The sequence below is a fragment of the Rhipicephalus microplus genome, chromosome 4, assembly GCF_043290135.1.
Source record: "Rhipicephalus microplus isolate Deutch F79 chromosome 4, USDA_Rmic, whole genome shotgun sequence".
NCBI classification, from domain to species: Eukaryota; Metazoa; Arthropoda; class Arachnida; order Ixodida; family Ixodidae; genus Rhipicephalus; species Rhipicephalus microplus.
In genome coordinates, this window is record NC_134703.1 from 148,348,600 (window position 1) to 148,370,135 (window position 21,536).

General features: G+C 47.6%; 1 protein-coding gene across 2 annotated transcripts in view; it reads left to right on the forward strand.

Annotated features, from left to right (window-relative positions):
• LOC142814039 (uncharacterized) overlaps positions 1–21,536 on the forward strand; it is a 105,421-nt gene that overhangs the window by 17,558 nt on the left and 66,327 nt on the right. For both annotated transcript variants that reach the window (XM_075891981.1, XM_075891982.1), the window contains exon 2: positions 15,085–15,152. In XM_075891981.1, coding sequence (XP_075748096.1) covers positions 15,085–15,152 — 68 coding nt within the window. The remainder of the gene's footprint in view (positions 1–15,084; positions 15,153–21,536) is intronic.

The window sequence follows — 21,536 nt, forward strand, 5'->3', positions numbered from 1 at the left end:
GCCACATTCGAGCGAATGATGGACAGCATTTCACGTGGTCTCAAATGAAACATCCGCTTGTGCTATCTTGATGACGTTGTGGTCTTTTCACCCAATTTCACTTCCCATCTCACTCGTCTGCGTAGGATTCTACAGTGCCTTACAAACGCCAGGCTTCAGCTTAACCTGAAGAAGTGTCACTTCGGGGCTAAACAACTCACCATACTTGGTCATGTCTCGAAAGCCGGCATTCTTCCCGACCCTGACAAGCTTCGTGCTGTTGCCGAATTTCCTAAGCCGACTACTGTTAAAGAACTACGGAGCTTTGTGAGCCTGTGCTCCTATTTTCGTCGTTTTGTCCGGAACTTTGCCTCCATCATCGCTCCACTCACCAAACTCCCTGCTGGCCCTGCAGATCTTTCGAATTGGACAGAAGCCTGTGACGAATCCTTCACAACACTGCGCCAACTCCTTACCTCACCACCCGTACTGCGTCATTACGACCCTACTGCGCCGACCGAAGTACACACGGATGCAAGTGGCGTCGGCCTTGGTGCAGTACTCGCGCAACGCAAACCAGGTTTTACGGAGTATGTGGTCGCCTATGCCAGCCGCGCCCTCACTAAGGCAGAAGCCAACTATTTTGTTACTGAAAAAGAGTGCCTGGCGATTGTGTGGGCGTTAAACAAGTTTCGCCCCTATTTGTACGGCCAAACTTTTGATGTGGTAACAGACCATCACGCACTCTGTTGGTTGGCTTCACTGAAAGATCCTTCTGGTCGCCTCGGACGTTGGGCACTACGCCTCCAGGAATTCGACATACGCGTCGTCTACCGATCGGGGCGAAAGCACTCTGACGCAGATGCGCTTTCACGATCCTCCGTGAAATCTGATGAATCGGAAATATCAGCCCTTGACCTTCCCCTCTACTCCGTCAGCGTCACAGACATGCCATCCGAAAAGCGGAAAGACCCTTGGATTGTCTCGCTCTAGAATATGCTTTATGACACATCAACTTCCGGTTACCCTCGTGCTCTTCGTCGCCAAGCAACGCATTTCGCCATACGAGATGGCCTGTTATACCGTCACAACTATCAAGTGGTGGGTCGTAAGTGGCTGCTAGTCATACCCAGCCATATGCGCTCTGATATCTGCGAATATTTTCATGCTGAGCCTCAACACGCACACGCCGGTGCGCTAAAGACGTATGAACGGATCCGCCAACGTTAATACTGGCGGGGTATGTACACGTTTGTACGCAAACACATTCGCTCATGTTCCCTGTGTCAGCAGCGCAAGACATTCCCTCATTCACCCGGTCAACTGCAGCCTTTACCATGTCCTGCACGCCGATTTGGCCGTGTTGGGATTGACCTATACGGCCCGCTACCGTGCTCTGTTGGTGGTAATCGATGGGTGATTGTGGCTGCCGACCATCTGACAAGGTACGCCGAAACGGCAGCGCTACCTTCGGCTGGTGCTCGTGACGTTGCAACCTTCATCTTGCATCGGTTTGTTCTTCGTCATGGTGCACCACGGGAGCTCCTGAGGGACAGGGGCCATGTATTCTTGTCCGACGTTCTGCAGCAGCTCTTACATTCATGCCGCACGGTACACCGCACATCAACAGCCTACCACCCTCAGACGAACGGCCTAACGGAACGTTTCAATAGAACTCTCGGAGACATGCTCGCTATGTATATTGATTCGGACCACTCCAATTGGGACGTTGTCCTTCCTTTCGTGACGTATGTCTACAATATGGCGATTCAATCAACAACGGGCTTTTCTCCATTTTTTCTTTTATATGGTCGTGACCCATGCAGCACACTGGACACAATTCTGCCATACAATCCTGATGCCTCCGAGTTCAGCCCAGTTTCTGAAATGGCAGAACATGCCGAAGAGTGTCGTCAGCTTGCACGGTCCTTCACAGCCGATAATCAAGCCCTCCAAAAAGATCGCCACGACCGTGATCTTGTTCAGGACACATTCCCCGTCGGTTCTCTCGTGTGGCTCCGACTGCCTTTCCACTCTCCTGGACTGACTCCCAAGTTTGCACCGAAGTATACGGGCCCTTACCGCGTCATACAGCACCCTTCTTCTGTCACCTATGTGATTGAACCGCTCAAGCCATCCACGGACAAGCGCCGCCTCGGTCGTGAGACGGTCCACGTCAGTCGCCTCAAGCCCTGCAACGACCCTCCAGTTCTCTCGTCTCCTTGAGTCGCCAGAATGGCTCGTCTTGGTCGCCGGGGTATTGTAGTGGAGAATTCGCAAGGCACTGACTAGTGGGACCATCTCTCTCGGAGTGCGAAGCGCGAGTGTGTGCACGAGCTGTAGACGCTGGACGGCTCGAGCATTTCTGTCCGTACCGGCTGCCTGCCTACTACCTGGCGTCGCTATTAAACTCCCTTGCAATATATATATATATATATATATATATATATATATATATATATATATATATATATATATATATATATATATATATATATATATATATATATATATATATATATATATTGTTATGGCGTTTATTAGCAGGCACACAGCGAGTATAGACAATGGCGACAGTAACGGCCAAGCACGGACTCCCAGCGCGAGCGGCGTCCTTTTTTGGGTAGACCCACTAGAGAACACTTGAGAGTTTGACCCACTTCAGTGTTCGGCGGCTTCTCTACAATCACCCCGGGGTCGAAGAGGGAGCCGCCTGGCGACCTAGCAGCTTGTCACTACGAGTGGGTCATAGTAAGCCTTCAGGCGCTCCACGTTGACTATGTCGCGCCCGCGGCGGCGCATGTCCGAAGATTGTTCAATTGACTCGATAAGATAGTTGACCGGAGATGTGCGCTCGATCACACGGTAGGGACCTTCATATTTCGGGAGTAGTTTGGAAGAAAGGCCAGCTACAGAGGTCGGGATTGAGAGCCATACAAGGGAACCAGGAAGGAACGTGGGTTCAGAAGTGGCGGAGCCATCACGAATACTCTTCTGCTGCTCTTGCTCATGCGTCGTAAATGTCTTGGCCAGCTCGCGACACTCTTCAGCAAGCCTGGCTGTCTCGGAAATAGGTGCACACTCAGATGAATCCGGCATGTACGGGAGTATAGTGTCGATGGTGTGTGACGGGTGCCTTCCGTACAGCAAGAAGAAAGGTGAAAAACCGGTCGTGCTCTGAGGGGCGGTGTTGTAGGCGTAGGTGACGAAGGGCACTATAGTATCCCAATTCGTATGGTTGGCGGCGACGTACATCGAAAGCATGTCGCCGAGGGTGCGGTTAAAGCGTTCGGTCAGGCCATTCGTCTGCGGGTGGTAAGCAGTTGTTTTGCGGTGGACAGAATGGCACTCCATGAGAATGACTTCGACGACTTCTGACAAGAAGACACGGCCTCGATCGCTGAGAAGCTCCTGAGGTGGACCATGACGCAGTATAAATCGGTGCAGTAGGAAGGACACAACATCACGCGCAGTAGCCGCAGGGATAGCGGCGGTTTCGGCGTATCGCGTTAAATGATCTACGGCGACGATGGCCCAGCGGTTACCAGCCGACGTCAGAGGAAGCGGCCCATACAAATCGATACCTATGCGCCCAAACGGACGCTCAGGGCAAGGTAACGGTTGAAGACTGGCTGGCGACATGTGTGCTGACGGTTTGCGGCGTTGCGACATGTGTGCTGACTATGCTTTGTTAAGCAGAACGCGTTACACGAGCAATCAGTATATCAGATAAGGCACGACTACCACGAAGCACTCAAGGAAGGTCACGATATTGTATTTCAGTGGTTGCCGAGTCATTGTGGAATTGTCGGCAATGAATGTGCGGATGAAGCTGCTCGATCGGCTCATGACGAAGACCTGCGTGCGCCCATACCACTCTTGAGAACTGACACTGCAAGGCGACTACAATCACTTGCTCGTCGTATAACTCTCCTACATCGGAATAAGCCGGGGTTACTCCAACACGCACCTGTATTCAATCGACCCAAACTTGCAGGTTCGTTTGCCATTCGGGCTCCCACGATGCGCTGAAACTTTACTGGGTCGCACGAGGTTGGGCGTGGCATTTACGAATGCGTACTCTCGTCTTCTTGGAATGGCGAGCACTTCGGCATGCGACATCTGCGCCTGCGAGGAAACGTTTGAGCACATTGTATGCCATTGCCCAGCATACCAGTCTGAAAGACGTATTATGGAAGCAAAGCTCTGTCAGCTGGATTCACGGCCGCTTACAGAAAAGAAGATCCTAGGACCTTGGCCGACGGCTTCCCATGCACGCAAAGCCACAAAAGCCCTCTTGTGCTGCTTAAAGACCACCAGACTTAACGACCGCTTGTGAAAGAACAGTGTGAGACCGTACTGTGTAGTCTCGAGCTCACTATTCACCCTTCTCTTTCTTGCTCCTCTTCTTTTCTATCTATCTACTATTCTATTATTCTACATTTCTCCCACCCAAGTGTAGGGTAGCCAACCGAGCCAAGCTTGGTTAACCTCTCTGCCTTTCTTCTCAATTTATCTCTCTCTCTCTTTCTCTCTCAATGCAGCCCTTCCTTGGTCCTTGCGGTGTGCAGCCATCTGTGTTTGCAAAGTTCGTCTGCAACGGCAGTCCTTTTCATGAGTTCTGGTGTTTCGCATTTGAATTTGTTGTCCGAGTTATTGTTGTAAGAATTTGTTTGTTGCTGCGCGTAGAGATCCAAGTGCGTTTGATCATTGGTGGACGTGCTGAGTATGGTGTCCCACCGCACAATGCGGCTAACATTAAACGCCGAACGCTTTGTGTGGTATCCGCGGAAAACCATCTGGTATGCTAGGACGCAGATGTAACGCACATACAGCCGACAATGCAAGACACCGGAGCAGGGTTGCATAACCATAGAATAATTACCCTACTTCTATGGTGTTTCCGAAGTTTTTTGACCAAGTTGGCGTAGTATTTTTTTATATGCGGAGCATTTTTTAGCGAACTTCAGTGACTTTGAGCGTATCTATCTATCTATCAATCTATCTATCTATCTATCTATCTATCTATCTATCTATCTATCTATCTATCTATCTATCTATCTATCTATCTATCTATCTATCTATCTATCTATCTATCTATCTATCTATCTATCTATCTATCTATCTATCTATCTATCTATCTATCTATCTATCTATCTTCACTCTAAGGCATAAGGGTGGTAAGAAGGTGCGGTTCGTCTTTTGGGGACTAATGGGGCTGTCACAACCATTATTCTTTTTAAGGACTAACAGCACCGGGTCTAACAGTTAGTCCTCATAGACGAGCTCAAGGGACTAGAAGTTGGTCCTTACATTTACAACTTAGTGAGTAACCGTTAGTCTCACAATTCACCCCAAAGAACTTACATTTAGTCCTCACATTTACACTATAGTGAGTAACCGTTAGTCCCACAACTGACCCCAAGTGACTAACATTTAGTCCTCACATTTGCTCCTTGAAGGGCAATCATTAATCCCCACTCTTGAACCTTACCGGGCAACCGTTAGTCCTTACTGTTGCGCCTCGCCAGACGAATGGTTGATTCACTCAAATACTCTAATCGGATAAACTTTTTATCCCCAGTTCAAATATTTTTAAAATTTATTTCCGGCAGGCCTAATACTTTTTTCGCCTGTTTTTTTGCGCAGTGAGCAACAAATAGCGCAGAAAATGACACGAGAGAAAGTAGTTAGCCACCTATGTGTAACGGCTTCGCAGTCACGGCAGCAACGAAAGACAAAAATGAGACATCGGAATCTCTTATTTTACTACGTACACATGAAGCTGCTCCATTCGTTTAGGTGAATTCATTGTGAAGCGCACAAGTCCAGTCTCATTGTCACATACTGTTCACTCCTTGTGTAGCTCCTCCCACGGAAGCGGTAGATGAAAGGCATTGCAGACGCCAGCGCACGCAGCCTTCTGCTTGTTGTGTTCCCACGGCTGTACGTACAACAAGATTGTAAAAATGGATGGACACACGTGATAGAAGATGAAGATGCACGCATATGATAAGTACGTGGAAGGCAAAATAAAACATGCGTGTAAAATATGACACACAAATACTGTACCTTCACATATCGTACATTCCTCCTGAAGCTGCTCTGACGAAAGAGATGGATGACAGGCATCGCAGACGCCTGCGCACAGAGCCTTCAGCACGATGTATGCCCACGGCTGCACAATAAGCATGTAAAATAGTGAGTCACACGTGACAGAGGATGAATACAAATGCATATGAGAAATACGTTCAAGGTGAAATAAAAACATGCGTGAGATATGACATGCTAATAATTTCACCGTAATGTCACACATCGTCAAAGACTCATTTCGATCCCCGTAGCAGAACAGCTTAGGAACGGCGGCCGCAGCCACAACTCCGCGAACCACCTCGCCACCAACAAGTCGGCGCGTTCTAAGCGAGCGACGTCGTTCAGCTCGAGCAAGCGAACGCGAGACCAAACACGGCGCTGCACGCGGAATGTCTGCCGCCAGCGAACTTCGAACAGGAGAGCAAGCGTACGCTTGGACGCCGCCACGAACAGAGCTGAAGTGGTTTGGAGCTAGCGCCCAAAAAATCGGCAGTAATGCGGCCGCTTCCCACAAACTCGACCGTGCGCAGCGCGCAAACGCGAGTTTGCCGCCGCGGCCAACGGATGGCGCCGAGCTGCTTGCGACTGACTGACGGGAAAGCCAATTGTAATGGCGACCAATTTTCAGTGAGTTCCAACGCTAGCGAAAGCCTCGCCAGCCCATGCTGGTGCACTTACAGCGCGCAACATACTACAACCAAGCTCGTTACGATAACCCGAAACGTCTTTTCGACGACTCCCAACACAGCGACGAGGTCTCAGCCCAATATCGTCAGCACGGAGCTCATCGCCGCGTCGAAGACAGGCGAGCACTCGATGAGCGAGCGTACGGGAGGCCGACGACAATGGCGGCCAATTTACAGGCGGTCGCAAAGCACAGACGAACTGCAGACGCCCAAGCTGACCTTCGTGGTGCATTTCGTGCATGCGTGCGATATACAACATGACCGAGCGCACACGCGACAAGTAGAGTAGAATAAAGAATGATTACCTACTTGCGAAAGAATCCAGCGCTGATGTCTTCCCCGAGTTGTATCCAATAGGCCTGCTGTCTTCTCGGCCACCATGTTGGTCTTCCCAACTGCTGCGGTCGTGTGTTGGTCGTGACATTTTGTTGAAGCCAGAGATATACAGCGTGGCGTGGTGACGTGTCGAGACCTGCTCCAGACTTCATGGGTGCGGTGAAAGGTAAAAGCAGCAGTGCACGCTCATCCAAGAGTACACACAAGCACCACGTCGTAATTCCTAGATCGTCGAATCCTAGCGACCATGGTCGAGCACTCCGAGCGCAACGCAACGCGAACCGTTGCCAGCAAAATACTGAGAAAGACTCAGCCAGGAGAGGAGGAGGACGGCTAGTGACCTTGGCAACGCTTGTCGCACTGCCTGCAATTCCCGGGTGGTTCATCTCTTTGGAGCGTGTTTGGAGACTAAGTGGTTTGCACTCGGCACGCTTCCCTCTGTGGTTGCTCTTCAATGGTCTATTTGTTCATCGCGCGCGCCTATTGGGTTCCGTTACTCCTTTTTCGGGTAATGTTGCTTTAGAATCTATCTATCTATCTATCTATCTATCTATCTACCTATCTATCTATCTATCTATCTATCTATCTATCTATCTATCTATCTATCTATCTATCTATCTATCTATCTATCTATCTATCTATCTATCTATCTATCTATCTATCTATCTATCTATCCGCCTACGACTTTTAGCTCTCCTGGCCATTTCGATAACGGTACCAATACTAAACTTGGTATGGCATAACATGACTGTATGAAGAGCATATTTCACTAGCCATAACAGGAAAATCATGACATGTATTTCATGAATGTCATGATTAACATTTCATGGTGTTGCAGTTCTTGAAGTGGTTTCGTTCACAGGCAATGTTACAAAACTGGTATGGTGTGACACGATTGCACGGCGAACACAAGCGACAGACCCTAACATAAAAATCATGACATGCGGGTCATGTAACAACATGACTGAATTCCACGCTCCTGATGCGCTCAAGGCCGTTTTGCTAGCGTCACAATTACCAAATTCAGACCCGCAAGTCACGGGATCAAATCCCGGCTGTGGCGGCTGCATTTCCGATGAAGGCGGAAATGCTGTAGGCCCGTGTGCTCAGATTTGGGTGCACGTTAAAGAACCCCAGGTGGTCGAAAATTCCGGAGCCCTCCACTACGGCGTCTCTCATAATCATATGGTGGTTTTGGGACGTTAAACCCCACATATCTATCTAATTACCAAATTTGGTATTACGGTACGTCAATGGACGACGAAGCTATGATACTGATGCAAACATGATAAATATGAGATGCTTGTCATGTAACAACATGACTACATGCTACGCTCATGGTGCGCTCACAGCCGTTTCGCTAGCTTCACATGTACGAAACTCGTGATTACGCAACGCCAATGGATGACGAAGGTATGTGACCGGTGCAAACCTGATAATGATGAGATGCATATCAAGTGAGAAAAGGAATACATGCTACAATCAAGACGCCAATACATCTCGACATGACGTGGTGCGCGTGCTCGCCGGTGTTCATTTCGTCGCGTCATGGCGGCTTTGCCACGCCAGGTGGCGGTCCTGCCATATACTCGCAGGCGCGCGCCGTGCTGCGTTGCTGTGACGCACGCGCGTTTCAGCGCGTCGAGGGTCCCTCTCTCACAAAAAGAGCGAGACACGGTGTTGTTGGGTAACGCATCGGCGCGAAATGCAGCATGTCGCATTTCACGCCGGTTGCCGTCGGGCTGCTCCGACGGGCGCTGGTCGTGCCTGGGATCAGACTATAAGTGCTCGCGCTTTTCTAACGTAGCGGCGCTGCACACAGCGTGCGCGCGTAGACGCTACATTGGGGTATATCGGGCCCTTCATGATGCGCCCGCGTCCATTTTGAAGGCTGCACGTATACCAAATTTGGCGTTATTGGACGACAATGGATGATGAAATATATGACTGGTGCAAACATGATAATTCTGACACGCGTGTCATGTAGGAACATGAGAACACACTAAGTTCATTGCGTGCTCGTGGCTGTTCTCACATATACTAACATATACTAAATTTGGTATCACGTGACGTGAATTGATGTTGAAGGTAAACGACACATCCAAACATGATAATCATGACATGGAAGTCTCATGTACGGCATCATTTACCTTCACCTCGTAGCGTTGTGATGATTTTAAAGTGACATATCAAGATTTCTGATTTGTGCTTCGCATATCATCGATTCCGACTGTACGTGGGATCTGTCAATTATTTATTTATTTATTTACTTATTTATTTATTTATTTATTAATTTATTTATTGAGTGCTTGCTTCGCCAAAAGCCATTACAGCAGGAAGAGTAAATTAAATAGAAATTGACACGTAATATATTCATAAAGCATGAAAAGAAAACATAATTTATATAGATACAGACAGTTCCAGGTGGCACGGTGTTCCAGTCTCGTATAGGACAAACAAAGAAAGAGTAGCGGCCAAAAGCACCACCCTTAACAGTAATCTCGCGTATTTGCAGCCGTTAATTTTGTCTTTGAGAAACATAGCTGGGTGACCGACAATATATTTGCTTGTTTATTCCTGTTTTGGAATAGTAAATAACATGTAAAAATTTTATTCCGAGGTTACGACGACAATGGTAAAAAATAGGCAAACTTAGGAGTTTATTGCTCTGTGTGATACTAAGCTTTTGTGCATTACTTGCAAGGGCGAACCGGCTTACTCTAGTCTGCATTTTTCCAAGTTTACCAATGAGTTACTTTGTAGAGGCGTCCCAGCACACGCACGCATGGTGCACTATGCTGCGGGCTTGTGTAAAATGCAATTGCTTTTTGAGTTTCTTTACCAAACTACTGAAGTTACGTTTGAGGAAACTCAGTGCTCCTATGTCAGTAAAATTACACCCGATTATCAGTAAAATTACACCTGATTATCAGATTGTCAATAAAAATACACCTGAATATTTATATCTGTGACTTCTTGAAGAGTGGCGTCACTAACTTTGTAAATATTGCTGCAGTGTGAGAGCTTCCTGGTAAAGGTGTCGTTGACACTTTTTTTTCACTCTCAATTACCTTTTACACTTTCTCACCATGTGGCAATCAAATTCAAATTGTTTTACAACGGTTGCTTATCCGATTACCATTGGTGACGTTATTTACCACACAATCATCTGCAAACATTCTAAATTATGTGTTAAGCAAGGTGAAGTTGTTAATAAATAACAAAAAAAAACAATAGCGGTCCTAAAACGTACCCCTTGTGGTACACCATAGGTCACAGAAACATATTTAGAGTAGCAACCATTTAGAGCCACGCATATCTGTCTTGAGCAAAGATATTCAGATACTCACTTTATAGGGCATCTAATTTTAGTGTCGCGGCTTAATGACTCGGACACTAAGCATAACAACATCAAACGGTTTTATGAAATTCAGAAATGTACAGTCAAAAACGTGCTTCTTTTTGACTGCTGAGGCAAGCTCGTGAGTGAATTCTACCAGTTGTAACGTACAATAGCCCTACCGGAACCCATGCTGGCTAGGATCAAGAAGATTATTGCTAACAAGGCGATAAATGATGCTGCTGTAAGTCACACGTTTAGTAACTTCACATGAATTATAGTTAGAGATACTGGCCTCTATTTCTCAACTCTGTCTCCCTGTCCACCTTTAATAACTGGCACAGCACCCCCTAGTTTCCGATCATCAGGAAGAATACTATGATTTGAGAAAAGCTGAAAGGAACGGTTAAAATAAGAATATAAGACACCTAAGCGGTTTATAAGAAGCAATGCGCGGATATCATCCGCAGCGGTCATTTTTACGGGTATGAAGACTTTCGACAGGTTCTTGACTCACGTTGTACTAAATACAACGTGACACATTTCGTCATTCGGACGGAATCTACAGCACTAGCTGTAGATTCCGTGTCTAACCAGTGTTTGTAAGATTAGACCCAAAAATATTTACCATATATTTCTTTCTTTATTCAATACTGCAGACCTTATACAGGTCCAAGCTGGGTCAGGGCAGAAACTAAAAAACAACAACAAAATGAAGCAAACACAAATCTAGTAAATACAAATTGCAATGATCCCAACGTGATGAAATGCAACAATGAATAATTCAAGCCTGTTATGGTGGCCCCGCCACGGTGGTCCAGTGGCTAAGGTACTCGGCTGCTGGCCCGCAGGTCGCTGGATCGAATCCTGGCTGCGGCGGCTACATTTCCGATGGAGGCGGAAATGCCGTATGCCTGTGCGCTCAGATTCGGGCGCACGTTAAAGAACCCCAGGTGATCGAAATTTCCGAAGACATCCACTACGTCTCTGATAATTATATGATGGTTTAGGGACGCTAAACCCCTATTATCAATCAAGTTTTTATGGTGCGTGGGAAGAAAATTTGAATTTGAACCTTACTAGGACGACAATGTAAAATAATGTCGGATTGGTGCAAGGGAGGCACGGAAGGGTCATCATAACCTTTTTTAACCTATTGCCAAATTCTGTTACACCATTCACCACCTTTTGGCCCACGTTAGCAAAGTAAATGCACTTAGATAATTCGAGGAGCTCTTTAAAGCTACGTTTTATTTCAACTAGCCGTATATGTAGCGACTACAATTTTTGTAGTTCTTCTGAGCGGATAGATTCTTCTGATTTTCCGGGGCAACCAACGTTGTTGTTCCTACAAACATGGTTTATCTTTCGCATCTTGCGAAGACAATGTTAGAAGGTACAAATTGATCTGGCAGCTCAAAGACCAGGTTTTAAAGTGATTCCCACAACTCCTGCGCGTTCAATTCATTGATGGCACATGCCCGCTCTATAGCGGGCATATAGCGGGTATGTGCCACCGGTGGCTACGTACGACAATGGAGGAAGGACAGACAACGCCTCAAGGAGCTTCCCCCCTAAAAACATCATGCGCTTCTCGTGACCTTGAGCACTTTTTTCTTTTTTTTTTCGAACGCGCGGCCTTTTCAGCGTGATCCAACGCCACGCGCACGCGTAGACAAGTAGCGGCATTCCATAAGGATCTCTGTAACGAGCGAGCGTGCCAAGTTCAAATCAGCCGATGGCTTATAGGTGGGCTTGCTACTTGTGATTTTGGGGAATATTTCGTGATTTGTCGAGAGAAGAGAAAGCAATTTTCAGCTGAATTTGATAATTTGTTGTGATTTTTTCAGGCCGCGTGTTGCTCTATAATATTTGGCTCGCGTGTTGTCGGGAGCCTCTACTACCGATCGGCAGGATTTTGTGAGAATGCTCAAAAAGTGTTGCAGTTTACCTTTAAGGTCAGTGGTCAGGGCTTTCGCCTTGGTTCCGTCTGTGCTGAAGTATTTAAACTACTTGAAGATAGGACACTTTTTACACATACGATTACTTAGTTCCCTGCACATATCGAACCCCTACTGGACTGTCTGGTAAACCTGAATGACACCGCTCACTCCTGGGCGTGCGCACTAGCCCTCCTGGCAGAAGAAGACGTAGGTATGCAAGTTGGCAGTGGGATGGTTAGGAACAATTTATTTACATTCAGTGAAGTTGCTATACACTACCAGTTGAGCAGGCGGTCATTTGCTCCTCCTCACAGTAAGTTGTCTAGACCTCAGGCCATCATCTTTAGAATGCTACAGACGAGATCCTGTTCAATTGCATCTTTCCTCAGCATGGCCTCCCCAGAGGCTTTTGACTCTACTTGTCCTGTTTGTGGTGAGGTTAGCTACTTCAAACATATGCTGAGGCGGTGATCTTCGTTACAGGGCCCAAGTCGGCTCACAGAAGAGGATTGGAATTCTGCCTTGTGAAGTTCAGAGAGAGAGAATAAGAAATATCAGAAAGGTAGGGAGGTTAACTAGACTAAGTCCTGTTTGCTACCCCACACAGGGGAGAGGGGAATGAGGGAGAAAGAGAGAGAGAGGATACACAATGCACATAGCCCATAACGCACACACCGTGAACACACAGTTCAGGTTTCGCAGGCGGTCGCACAGTGATTTTGCCGTCAAGAATTGTAGAAGGGCTCGTGTGGCTTTCTGGGCTGAAGTGCGTGAAGGCCACGCCTTTTAGATCTTCTCCAGAGTAAAAAGTCGATCATGCAGCCTCCTTAAGGCACACTGGAGAGTCTGGCAATCTTCTTCAAAGTCTGGGCAATGGCGCAGGACATGATCGAGAGTTTTTACACAATGGCAGTTATCACACTTGGGGGAATCAGCCATACCAACGCAATGACGTAATGAATTGGTGAAGGCAACGCTGACCCACAACCGATACAGCATTGTAGCGTCCCGTTGCGAAGTCTTTGATGACAGCTGTAATTGTAGCAATAAAGTGAGGTTATGTGGGCGTTGAGTGGAGTTTAGTGGCAGATTCCAATGCACAAGTGTGGTATTATGCACGATGCGGAAAAGTTCTTTTGCGGGATCAGCCCGTGATAGGGGTATGATCAGTGTGGGTGCACCGTCATGGGCACAACCGGCAGTGTTGTCGGTGAGGTTGTTACCACTAATACCACAATGACCAGGCAGCCATAGAAAGAATATGTCATGTCCTTTGTTTGTGGCGGGATGACAGATTTAATTTATTCGAGATACCATCTGATGGTAGTTACCATGTCGTAGACTTTGCATACACTGAAGGGCCGCCTTGGAGTCGCAGAAGATCGCCCACTTAGCAGGGTATTCTCGCATAACAAATCTAATTGCGGCTCGTAGGGCGGCGAGATCGGAGTCCGTAGATTTTGGGACGTGCGAAGTCTTAAACTTGACGGTGATTGACCGAGATAGAATCACAAAAGCGCCTGTCGAACTCCCGGAGACTGAACCATCCATGTAGATAACAGTTCATATGATATATGCAAAAAGTCCAATGAGATCTGCTGAAGGGCTGCAGATGACAGACTAGTCTTTTTGATTATCCCCGGAAGATTAAGGGGCACAGGTGGTCTTTGAAGGCACCACTCCAGGCTAAGCGGAATGGTTGCGGGTGAGAATCTCCAAGAGATGGAACGCTGGTTATTTGCCACCACTCTGGAGAATTCTTCCTTCGTTCTTTCTAGTGGCAGGCTAGCAAGGTGATGTTTAGGCAGTCTGGATATATGGCGGATGTGCGCCCGGAGTGTGTTGACAGTTATATGGGTCGTAATCTGGTGGTCTTTGGCAATGGCAATAGTTGCGACCGTGTTAGCTCGCCGAGGCAATCCCAAGCATGTGCGAAGAACTTGGCCTTGAATGCTTTGCAGGACCCGGATTTTGGCCTTTCCGCAATCTAAAGTCACGGATGTGCGATAACGAAAATATACCAAGAAGAGCGCTCTCTACAGTTCAAGCATGGCTGACACGATGTTACCCAAATTTTACCGGCGAGAAATTTAATTACATAGGCGATACTGCTGAGACTCTTCTTCAAGTGCGCGATGTGAGCACTCCATGAAAGGTCTCTGTCAATAATGATGCCAAGGAATTGATGACATCTCGTATATAAAATTCGGACATTCTCGATAGAAATGATATACCAGAGCATTGCCTTGCGAGTGAAAGGAATTAAGGCGCATTTATCGGGGGATATTCTTAGTCATCGGGCACGGAGATACTTCGACGTTGTTGTCGCTGGTTTTTGGAGCCTTTCCCATACTTGGGGTCTTGAAGTTCAGAGTAACTACCACAACTACGGGTTGTCTAGAGGGTCCATGATGTGGCGGTGAGGCCAGGCCTCCCCGTTTATGTGGGAGCGGCCCATGACGTTGCTCTGAAAGGGTAGCGTTTGTCATACCCGATAAAGTTCTGTGTCGGTCTGTCTAGGGGCAAGATGATTTTTCGCTCATAACCACGACGTTCAGGCTGACACCGACGCCGGCATTTCTGCGAAACGAGCACTTTAACGCTGTTGCGTTATTAGTTTCGTAGCATGAACTGATATTTTCTGTGCAGTTGAATGTCAATGAAAAAAAAAGGAAAAGCGCTCCAACTCAAGTTTTCTGTGGCGCAGGTACCGCATGGGAGGAGTGCACTGGGAAATATGTTAAAAAGGATGATGATAAAAATCAATCACTACATGTAAGTATGCCTTCCCAGAGCAGCACAAAAGACACACACACACACACACAACACACACACACACAGACATATATATATATATATATATATATATATATCCTTATAGGAAAGAAGACGCACGTACGAAGTGATTTTATTGACGTTTCGGCCGTGGGTCTGGCCTTCATCAGAATTTCTGATGAAGGCCGAACCCACGGCCGAAACGTCACTTCGTACGTGCGTCTTCTTCCCTATACGGATAATCTTTCCCAGACCCAGCATCACTTTTGTTTTGGTATATATATATATATATATATATATATATATATATATATATATATATATATATATATATATATATATATATATATATATATATATCTTGGTGAATGACATACGAGAAAGTGCTTGATTACAGCTGCGACCTGAAAAAGAAAAGTACTAATAGGAGAGCCTGATTATGGAAAGGAAATGGACGGGAAAGCATTTGGCAGCTGCTCTGAAATAGGATCACAAACTATGCCACCGGCATTAAAGGAAAAGTAAGCAGTCACGGCATATCGCTTGTTCCAGCATATTGTGCTCTAGAAAACCAAAGAAGAGTAATTTGTAACAAAGTAACAAAGCAACAAAGTAACAAAGCAACTGGAAAACCAAAGAAGGTAATTTGCACTTGCGGTGCAGGAAGCAAAGAAGAAAGAAAGTAATGTTCAACCTATCATTTTTCTCAGTTCCTAAATGAATGCCATGATTTTCCTGGCGATACTAAGAGTTTTGCAGAAGCAGAGCTAACGGTCAATTTAAGAGGCAGATCTGGAGTACTTTCGGTTGCAGTTTTCCTGCTACACAAGCAGCTAGTCTTTTCTATACCTAGGTGTAGAGTGCTCCTTGTATGCTAATTGGCAGATTTCGAGCAGCTGAGTTGCCAGGTCAGTTCTGCGGAGTAGCTCTCTGTACTCCACAAAAGGCGGTGTAGTTGACCGGAAGTCGCAAGCGCCTCATGGGCGCCAAGAGCGTGGCGAACCACGTGACGGACTCAACATGGTGCCCGAGATCGCCCACTCTCTGTGCGCGGGTCCATGAATGTGGTTAGCGGTCAGGAGGCAATGATGCATCTTGCGTCGCAGCGTTGACGTCGCTTTCACGGCATGCGGAGAGTGATTACTATTGCTCTAATTACGAGTATACCAGTGAGGACTCTAGAAATGTACACCCTAAGGCAAAAGGGTGTTAAAAGGGTGTGTGGTTCGTCCTTTTGGGGACTAATGGGGCTGCCACAACCATTATTCCCTTTAAGAACTAACGGCACCGGGTTCAACTGTTAGTCCCCTCAAGGGAATAAGGTTTAGTCCTCACATTTACACCTTATTGAATAACCGTTAGTTCCACAGTTCACCCCAAAGGACTAACATTTACTCCTAACATTTGCACCTTAATCCCCAGATTAAGCAACTGTTAATCCGTAGATTTACACCTAACCGGGCAATTATTAGTCCTCACACTTGCACCTTGCCGGACAAAGCGTTGATCTACTCAAATACTCCAATCGGATGAACTTTTTATCCCCAGTTCAAACATTGTTTTTTGTTTATTTTCCGCCAGGCCTGATACGTTTTTCACCTGTTTTTCTGCGCAGTGAGCAACAAACAGCGCAGAGAATAACACGCGAAGAGTAGGTAGCCACCTATGTGTAACTGCTTCGCAGTCACGGCAACAACGAAAGCCAAAAGTGAGACATCGAAATATTGTATTTTCCTACGGACGCATTAAGTTTCTCCGTTCCTTTAACTGAATTCATGGTGGAGCGCACAAGTCCAGTCTCATTGTCACACCTTGTTCACTCCTTGTGGAGCTCCTTCCACGGAAGCGATAGATGACAGGCCTTGCAGACGCCAGCGCACTCAGCCTTCTGCTTGTTGTACGGCTGTACGTACAATAAGATTGTACGGTTGTACGGCTGTACGTACAATAAGATTGTATTGATTGATTTGTGGGGTTTAACGTCCCAAAACCACCATATGATTATGAGAGACGCCGTAGTGGAGGGCTCCGGAAATTTCGACCACCTGGGGTTCTTTAACGTGCACCCAAATCTGAGCACACGGGCCTACAACATTTCCGCCTCCATCGGAATTGCAGCCGCCGCAGCCGGGAATCGAACCCGCGACCTGCGGGTCAGCAGCCGAGTACCTTAGCCACTAGACCACCGCGGCGGGGCCAATAAGATTGTAAAAAAAATATATAGACACACGTGATAGAAGATGAAGATGCACGCATATGACAAGTACGTGCAAGGTAATATAAAAACATCCATGTAAAATATGACACACAAATAACATTACCTTCACATCTCGTACATTCCTCCTGAAGCTGCTCTGACGAAAGAGATGGATGACGGGCATCGCAGACGCCAGCGCAGAGTCTTCAGCCCGGTGTACGCCCACGGCTGCACAATTAGTATGTAAAATAGTGAGTCACACGTGACAGAGGATGAATACAAGTGCATGTGAGAAATACGTGCAAGGTGAAATGAAAACATCTGTGAGATATGCCATGCTAGTAATTACACCGTGATGTCACACATCGTCAAAGACTCTTTTCGATCCCCGTAGCGCAACAGCTTAGGAGCGGCGGCCGCAGTCACAACTCCGCGAATCACCGTGCCGCTAACAAGTCAGCCAGTCCTAAGCGAGCGACATCGTTCAGCTCGAGCATGCGAATGCGAGACCAAACACGTCACTGCACGCGGAGTGTCTACCGCCAGTGAACTTCGAACAGGAGAGCACGTGTACGCTTGGACGCCGCCACGAACAGCGCTGAGCTGGTTTAGAGCTATGAAGCGTGGAAGCTTGGGCAAGTTAGTAGGGCATAACTGAGCATAGCTGACATAGTAGGACATAGCTGACATTGTATCGCAGTGGTTGTTCCTGCACCCTTCCACGCATGCCCAATTTTCTCATTTTTCGCCTATATATGTACACCACTCCGATAATAAATCTTTGTTGAAAATCAGCGCTCTTTTCTGTCCTTGTTTTTATCGCTTCCGTAGTTACGAAGTAACTACTTCTAGGTTGCGCTGTTCCTGCATTCAACTGGTTTGGAGCCAGTGCCGAAGAAATCGACGGTAATGCGGCCCTTTTCCACAAACTCAAGCGAGTGCAGCGCGCAAACGCGAGTCCGCCGCCGCGGCCAGCGGACGGCTCTGAGCTGCTAGCGACCGACTGGTGGGAAAGCCAACTGTAATGGCGACCAATTTTCAGTGAGTTCCGACGCTAGCGAAAGCCCCGCCAGCCCGTGCTGGTGCGCTTACAACGCGTGATATACCACAACCAAGCTCTTTACGAGAACGCGCAACGTGTTTTCGACGACTACCAACACAGCGACGAGGTCTCAGCTCAATATCGTCAGCACGGAGCTCATCGCGGCGGTAAAGACAGGCGAGCACTCGATGAGCGAGCCTACTGGAGGCCGACGGCAATGGCGGCCAATTTCCAGGCGGTTGCAAAGCACAGGCGAACTGAAGACGCCGAAGCTGACCTTCGCGATGCATTTCGTGCGTGCGATATACAACACGACCAAGCCCGTTGCCGGCAAGCGCGATCCGTATCGCACACGCGACAAGTAGAGTAGAATAAGGAATGATAACCTACTTGCCTTAAAATCCAGCGCTATTTTCTGCCCTGAGTCGGACTGAAGTATATATCCGATAGGCCTGTTCTTCTCGGCCGCCATGTTGGCCTTGCCAACTGTCGCGTTCGTGTGTCGGTCGCGACTATCTTGAAGCCAGAGATATACAGCGCAGCGTGGTGACCTGTCGAGGCTTGCTCCAGACTTCATGGGTGCAGCGAAATGCTGAAGCACCAGCCCACGCTCATCCAGGCGTACACACACGCACCACGTCGTAATTCCTAGATCGTCGAAACCAGGCGGCCGTGGTCGAGCACTCCGAGCGTGACGCTACGCAACCGCCGCCGGAAAATACGGGGACAGACTGAGCCGGCAAAGGAGGAGAAGGACATGTGTTCTGTGAAGAAGGAGGGCTGGTCACCTCAGCAACGCTTTTCGCGCTGCCTGCAATGCCCGGGCGGTTCATTGCAGTGGAGACTAAGTGGTTTCGCCCGCACGCTTCTCTCTGTGGTGGCTCCTCAACGGTCTATCTGTTCATCGCGGGCGCCTGTTGGGCTCCGTTACCCCGTTTTCGTGTAATTTTGCCTTAGAATGTAGACGCTTTCGAGACTATTTTACAGGAGCAAGCTTTTAACGTCATGACCGCTTTTTGATGCCGATTGCAAACGTTGCGAATGTCATCAGAATACAGGGGGCAGAAATGCGACAAGAAGCTTTCAAGTAGAGTTACAACTCGGGTTCAAACCGAGGAAGTTGAGAATGAAAAAAGGCGCGAAACGCATAGAATTATACACGCTTCCGGTGGTGGATGTGCGCTGACTTTCGCTCAGGTGTTAAGTTTGCGTTTGTTAAATCGCCATATTTTCTTCAGTTGTCATGCATTAAAGCGAAGTTCTTCGGCGCAGATTTCGTCCGCCACTCCAAAGATGGTATTAAAGTTCGCTGTAAGTATTGCTAGAGCTGGCCATAAATCTGTGGTTTCCGTCGGTTGTACTCATTATACCCGTTCACGTGGTTACGGTGGCAACATTTCTTGTGATTACGCATCACGTGTGGGATTTTAGTCCCGCGATCAGTGAGTACGTGTAGAAAAATGTGCCTAGACCACTTGTGACCCATGACAAGTGGTTCAGTCACATTACTAGCCGGTGCACGATATCTAGTCACGCGACTAGTTCTTAAGAGCAACTTCGCAGGATTTCGGTCATGCGGCTATTTGGTCCGTCATCGTTATTTTAGTCATGTTGCTTGATATGTGATGTTACTTTATTTTACCTTCGCTTTGGCTAGATGTTTTATGTTTCCTCATGTTGCTGACGTGACCAGCTATTTTATTGTCTTGGCGAGATCACGTCACGTGTGTAGCTGTTACGTGAAGCAACAATATTATGAGCTACGTGACTAGGCGTTGTGCCATGGTGTGTGGTTTATATTCGTGTAACATACACCCTCACAAGTGTAGTTCCATTTTTTTGGCTTTCATATAAGCCATATATACTACGTAAATATACATATTCTACAGAAAAAATATATTCGCACGCTTTGTGGGAGTGAAGCATGTGGGGTCCAGAACTGGTGAGCGAGCGCAACGCTCCTGGAATGAACGGACACAGTAGACACGGTCACAACAAAGCAAACAAGAACACACATTTATTAAAGTGCTTTTATAACGTTGATATCGTATGCCGAATTGTTATAACATCGGTTGAGATCCACACGCTAGGCCAAGGTACTTTGCTGTTCACCCGCAGGTCACGGGTTCAAATGCCGGCTGCGGCGGCTGCATTTCCGATGGAGGCGGAAATGTTGTAGGCCCGTCTGTCCAGATTTGGGTGCACGTTAAAAAACCTCAGGTGGTCTAAATTTCTGGAGCCCTCCACTACAGCGTCTCTCATAATCATATGGTGGTTTTGGGACGTTAAACCCCACATATCAATCAAATCAATCGATCCACACGCTAAGCATCCTTACATAATATTACACCACACTCAATAACATGACAGAAAGGATGGTGTCGCCAGCGCTAGACTTAAAACAAAGGCCCCCGGCAGACGGCCCGCGGTGCCGTGCATCGGGGTCCCAGTGCGAAAGATGATCGTTCACGCCAAATGCCACCAGCAAAAGAGAGCAGCTTAGTTCTCCCGCGCCACCACCTAGGCTTTCCAAAGGGTGTCACCGCTGGTGCTACGCATTAACCATGATGATGAGCGCAGCGACAAATTCTCGCGATCACAACGCTACCCAACGCTCAATAGTTGTGACGCCGAAATACGGCTTCTGCGCGAGACACAAGCGATACGCGGCGGAAACAACTTTACCGGAGGTCTTAGCACTTCTACAATCAAAAGCAGAGGATGATAGTGTGGTGAAGATCGTTTATTTCTACTATATGTGAGTGAGGTATGGGAGGCCTAAGCGCAGATCACGTGAATGCTCTAGAGTGGCACGGGGGTGAGGTTCCTACTCTAGTCCAGGATATCTGTTGCTTATGCGGTGGCACGCACCTTGCCCACGAGGGGTGTTTGGCTCTCCAAGGCCGATCAGTTAAGCAGGCCAGCCTCGATGCTCTTTCGGGATGGGGACCGGGTGTGGGGAATATGCTTGGTGGGACTGCCGGGTTAGGGACATGCGCAAAGCATGTGGAAAGCATCCGTATTAGTCGGTAATGGCGGAATTAAAATGCTTGACGGTCATCCGGCACAATACAGCACTGATGATAAGCCGCAAGAGTCAGCGCTCGCCACACTTGGTCATGCCCGGTGGCGGGGCGTAAACCGG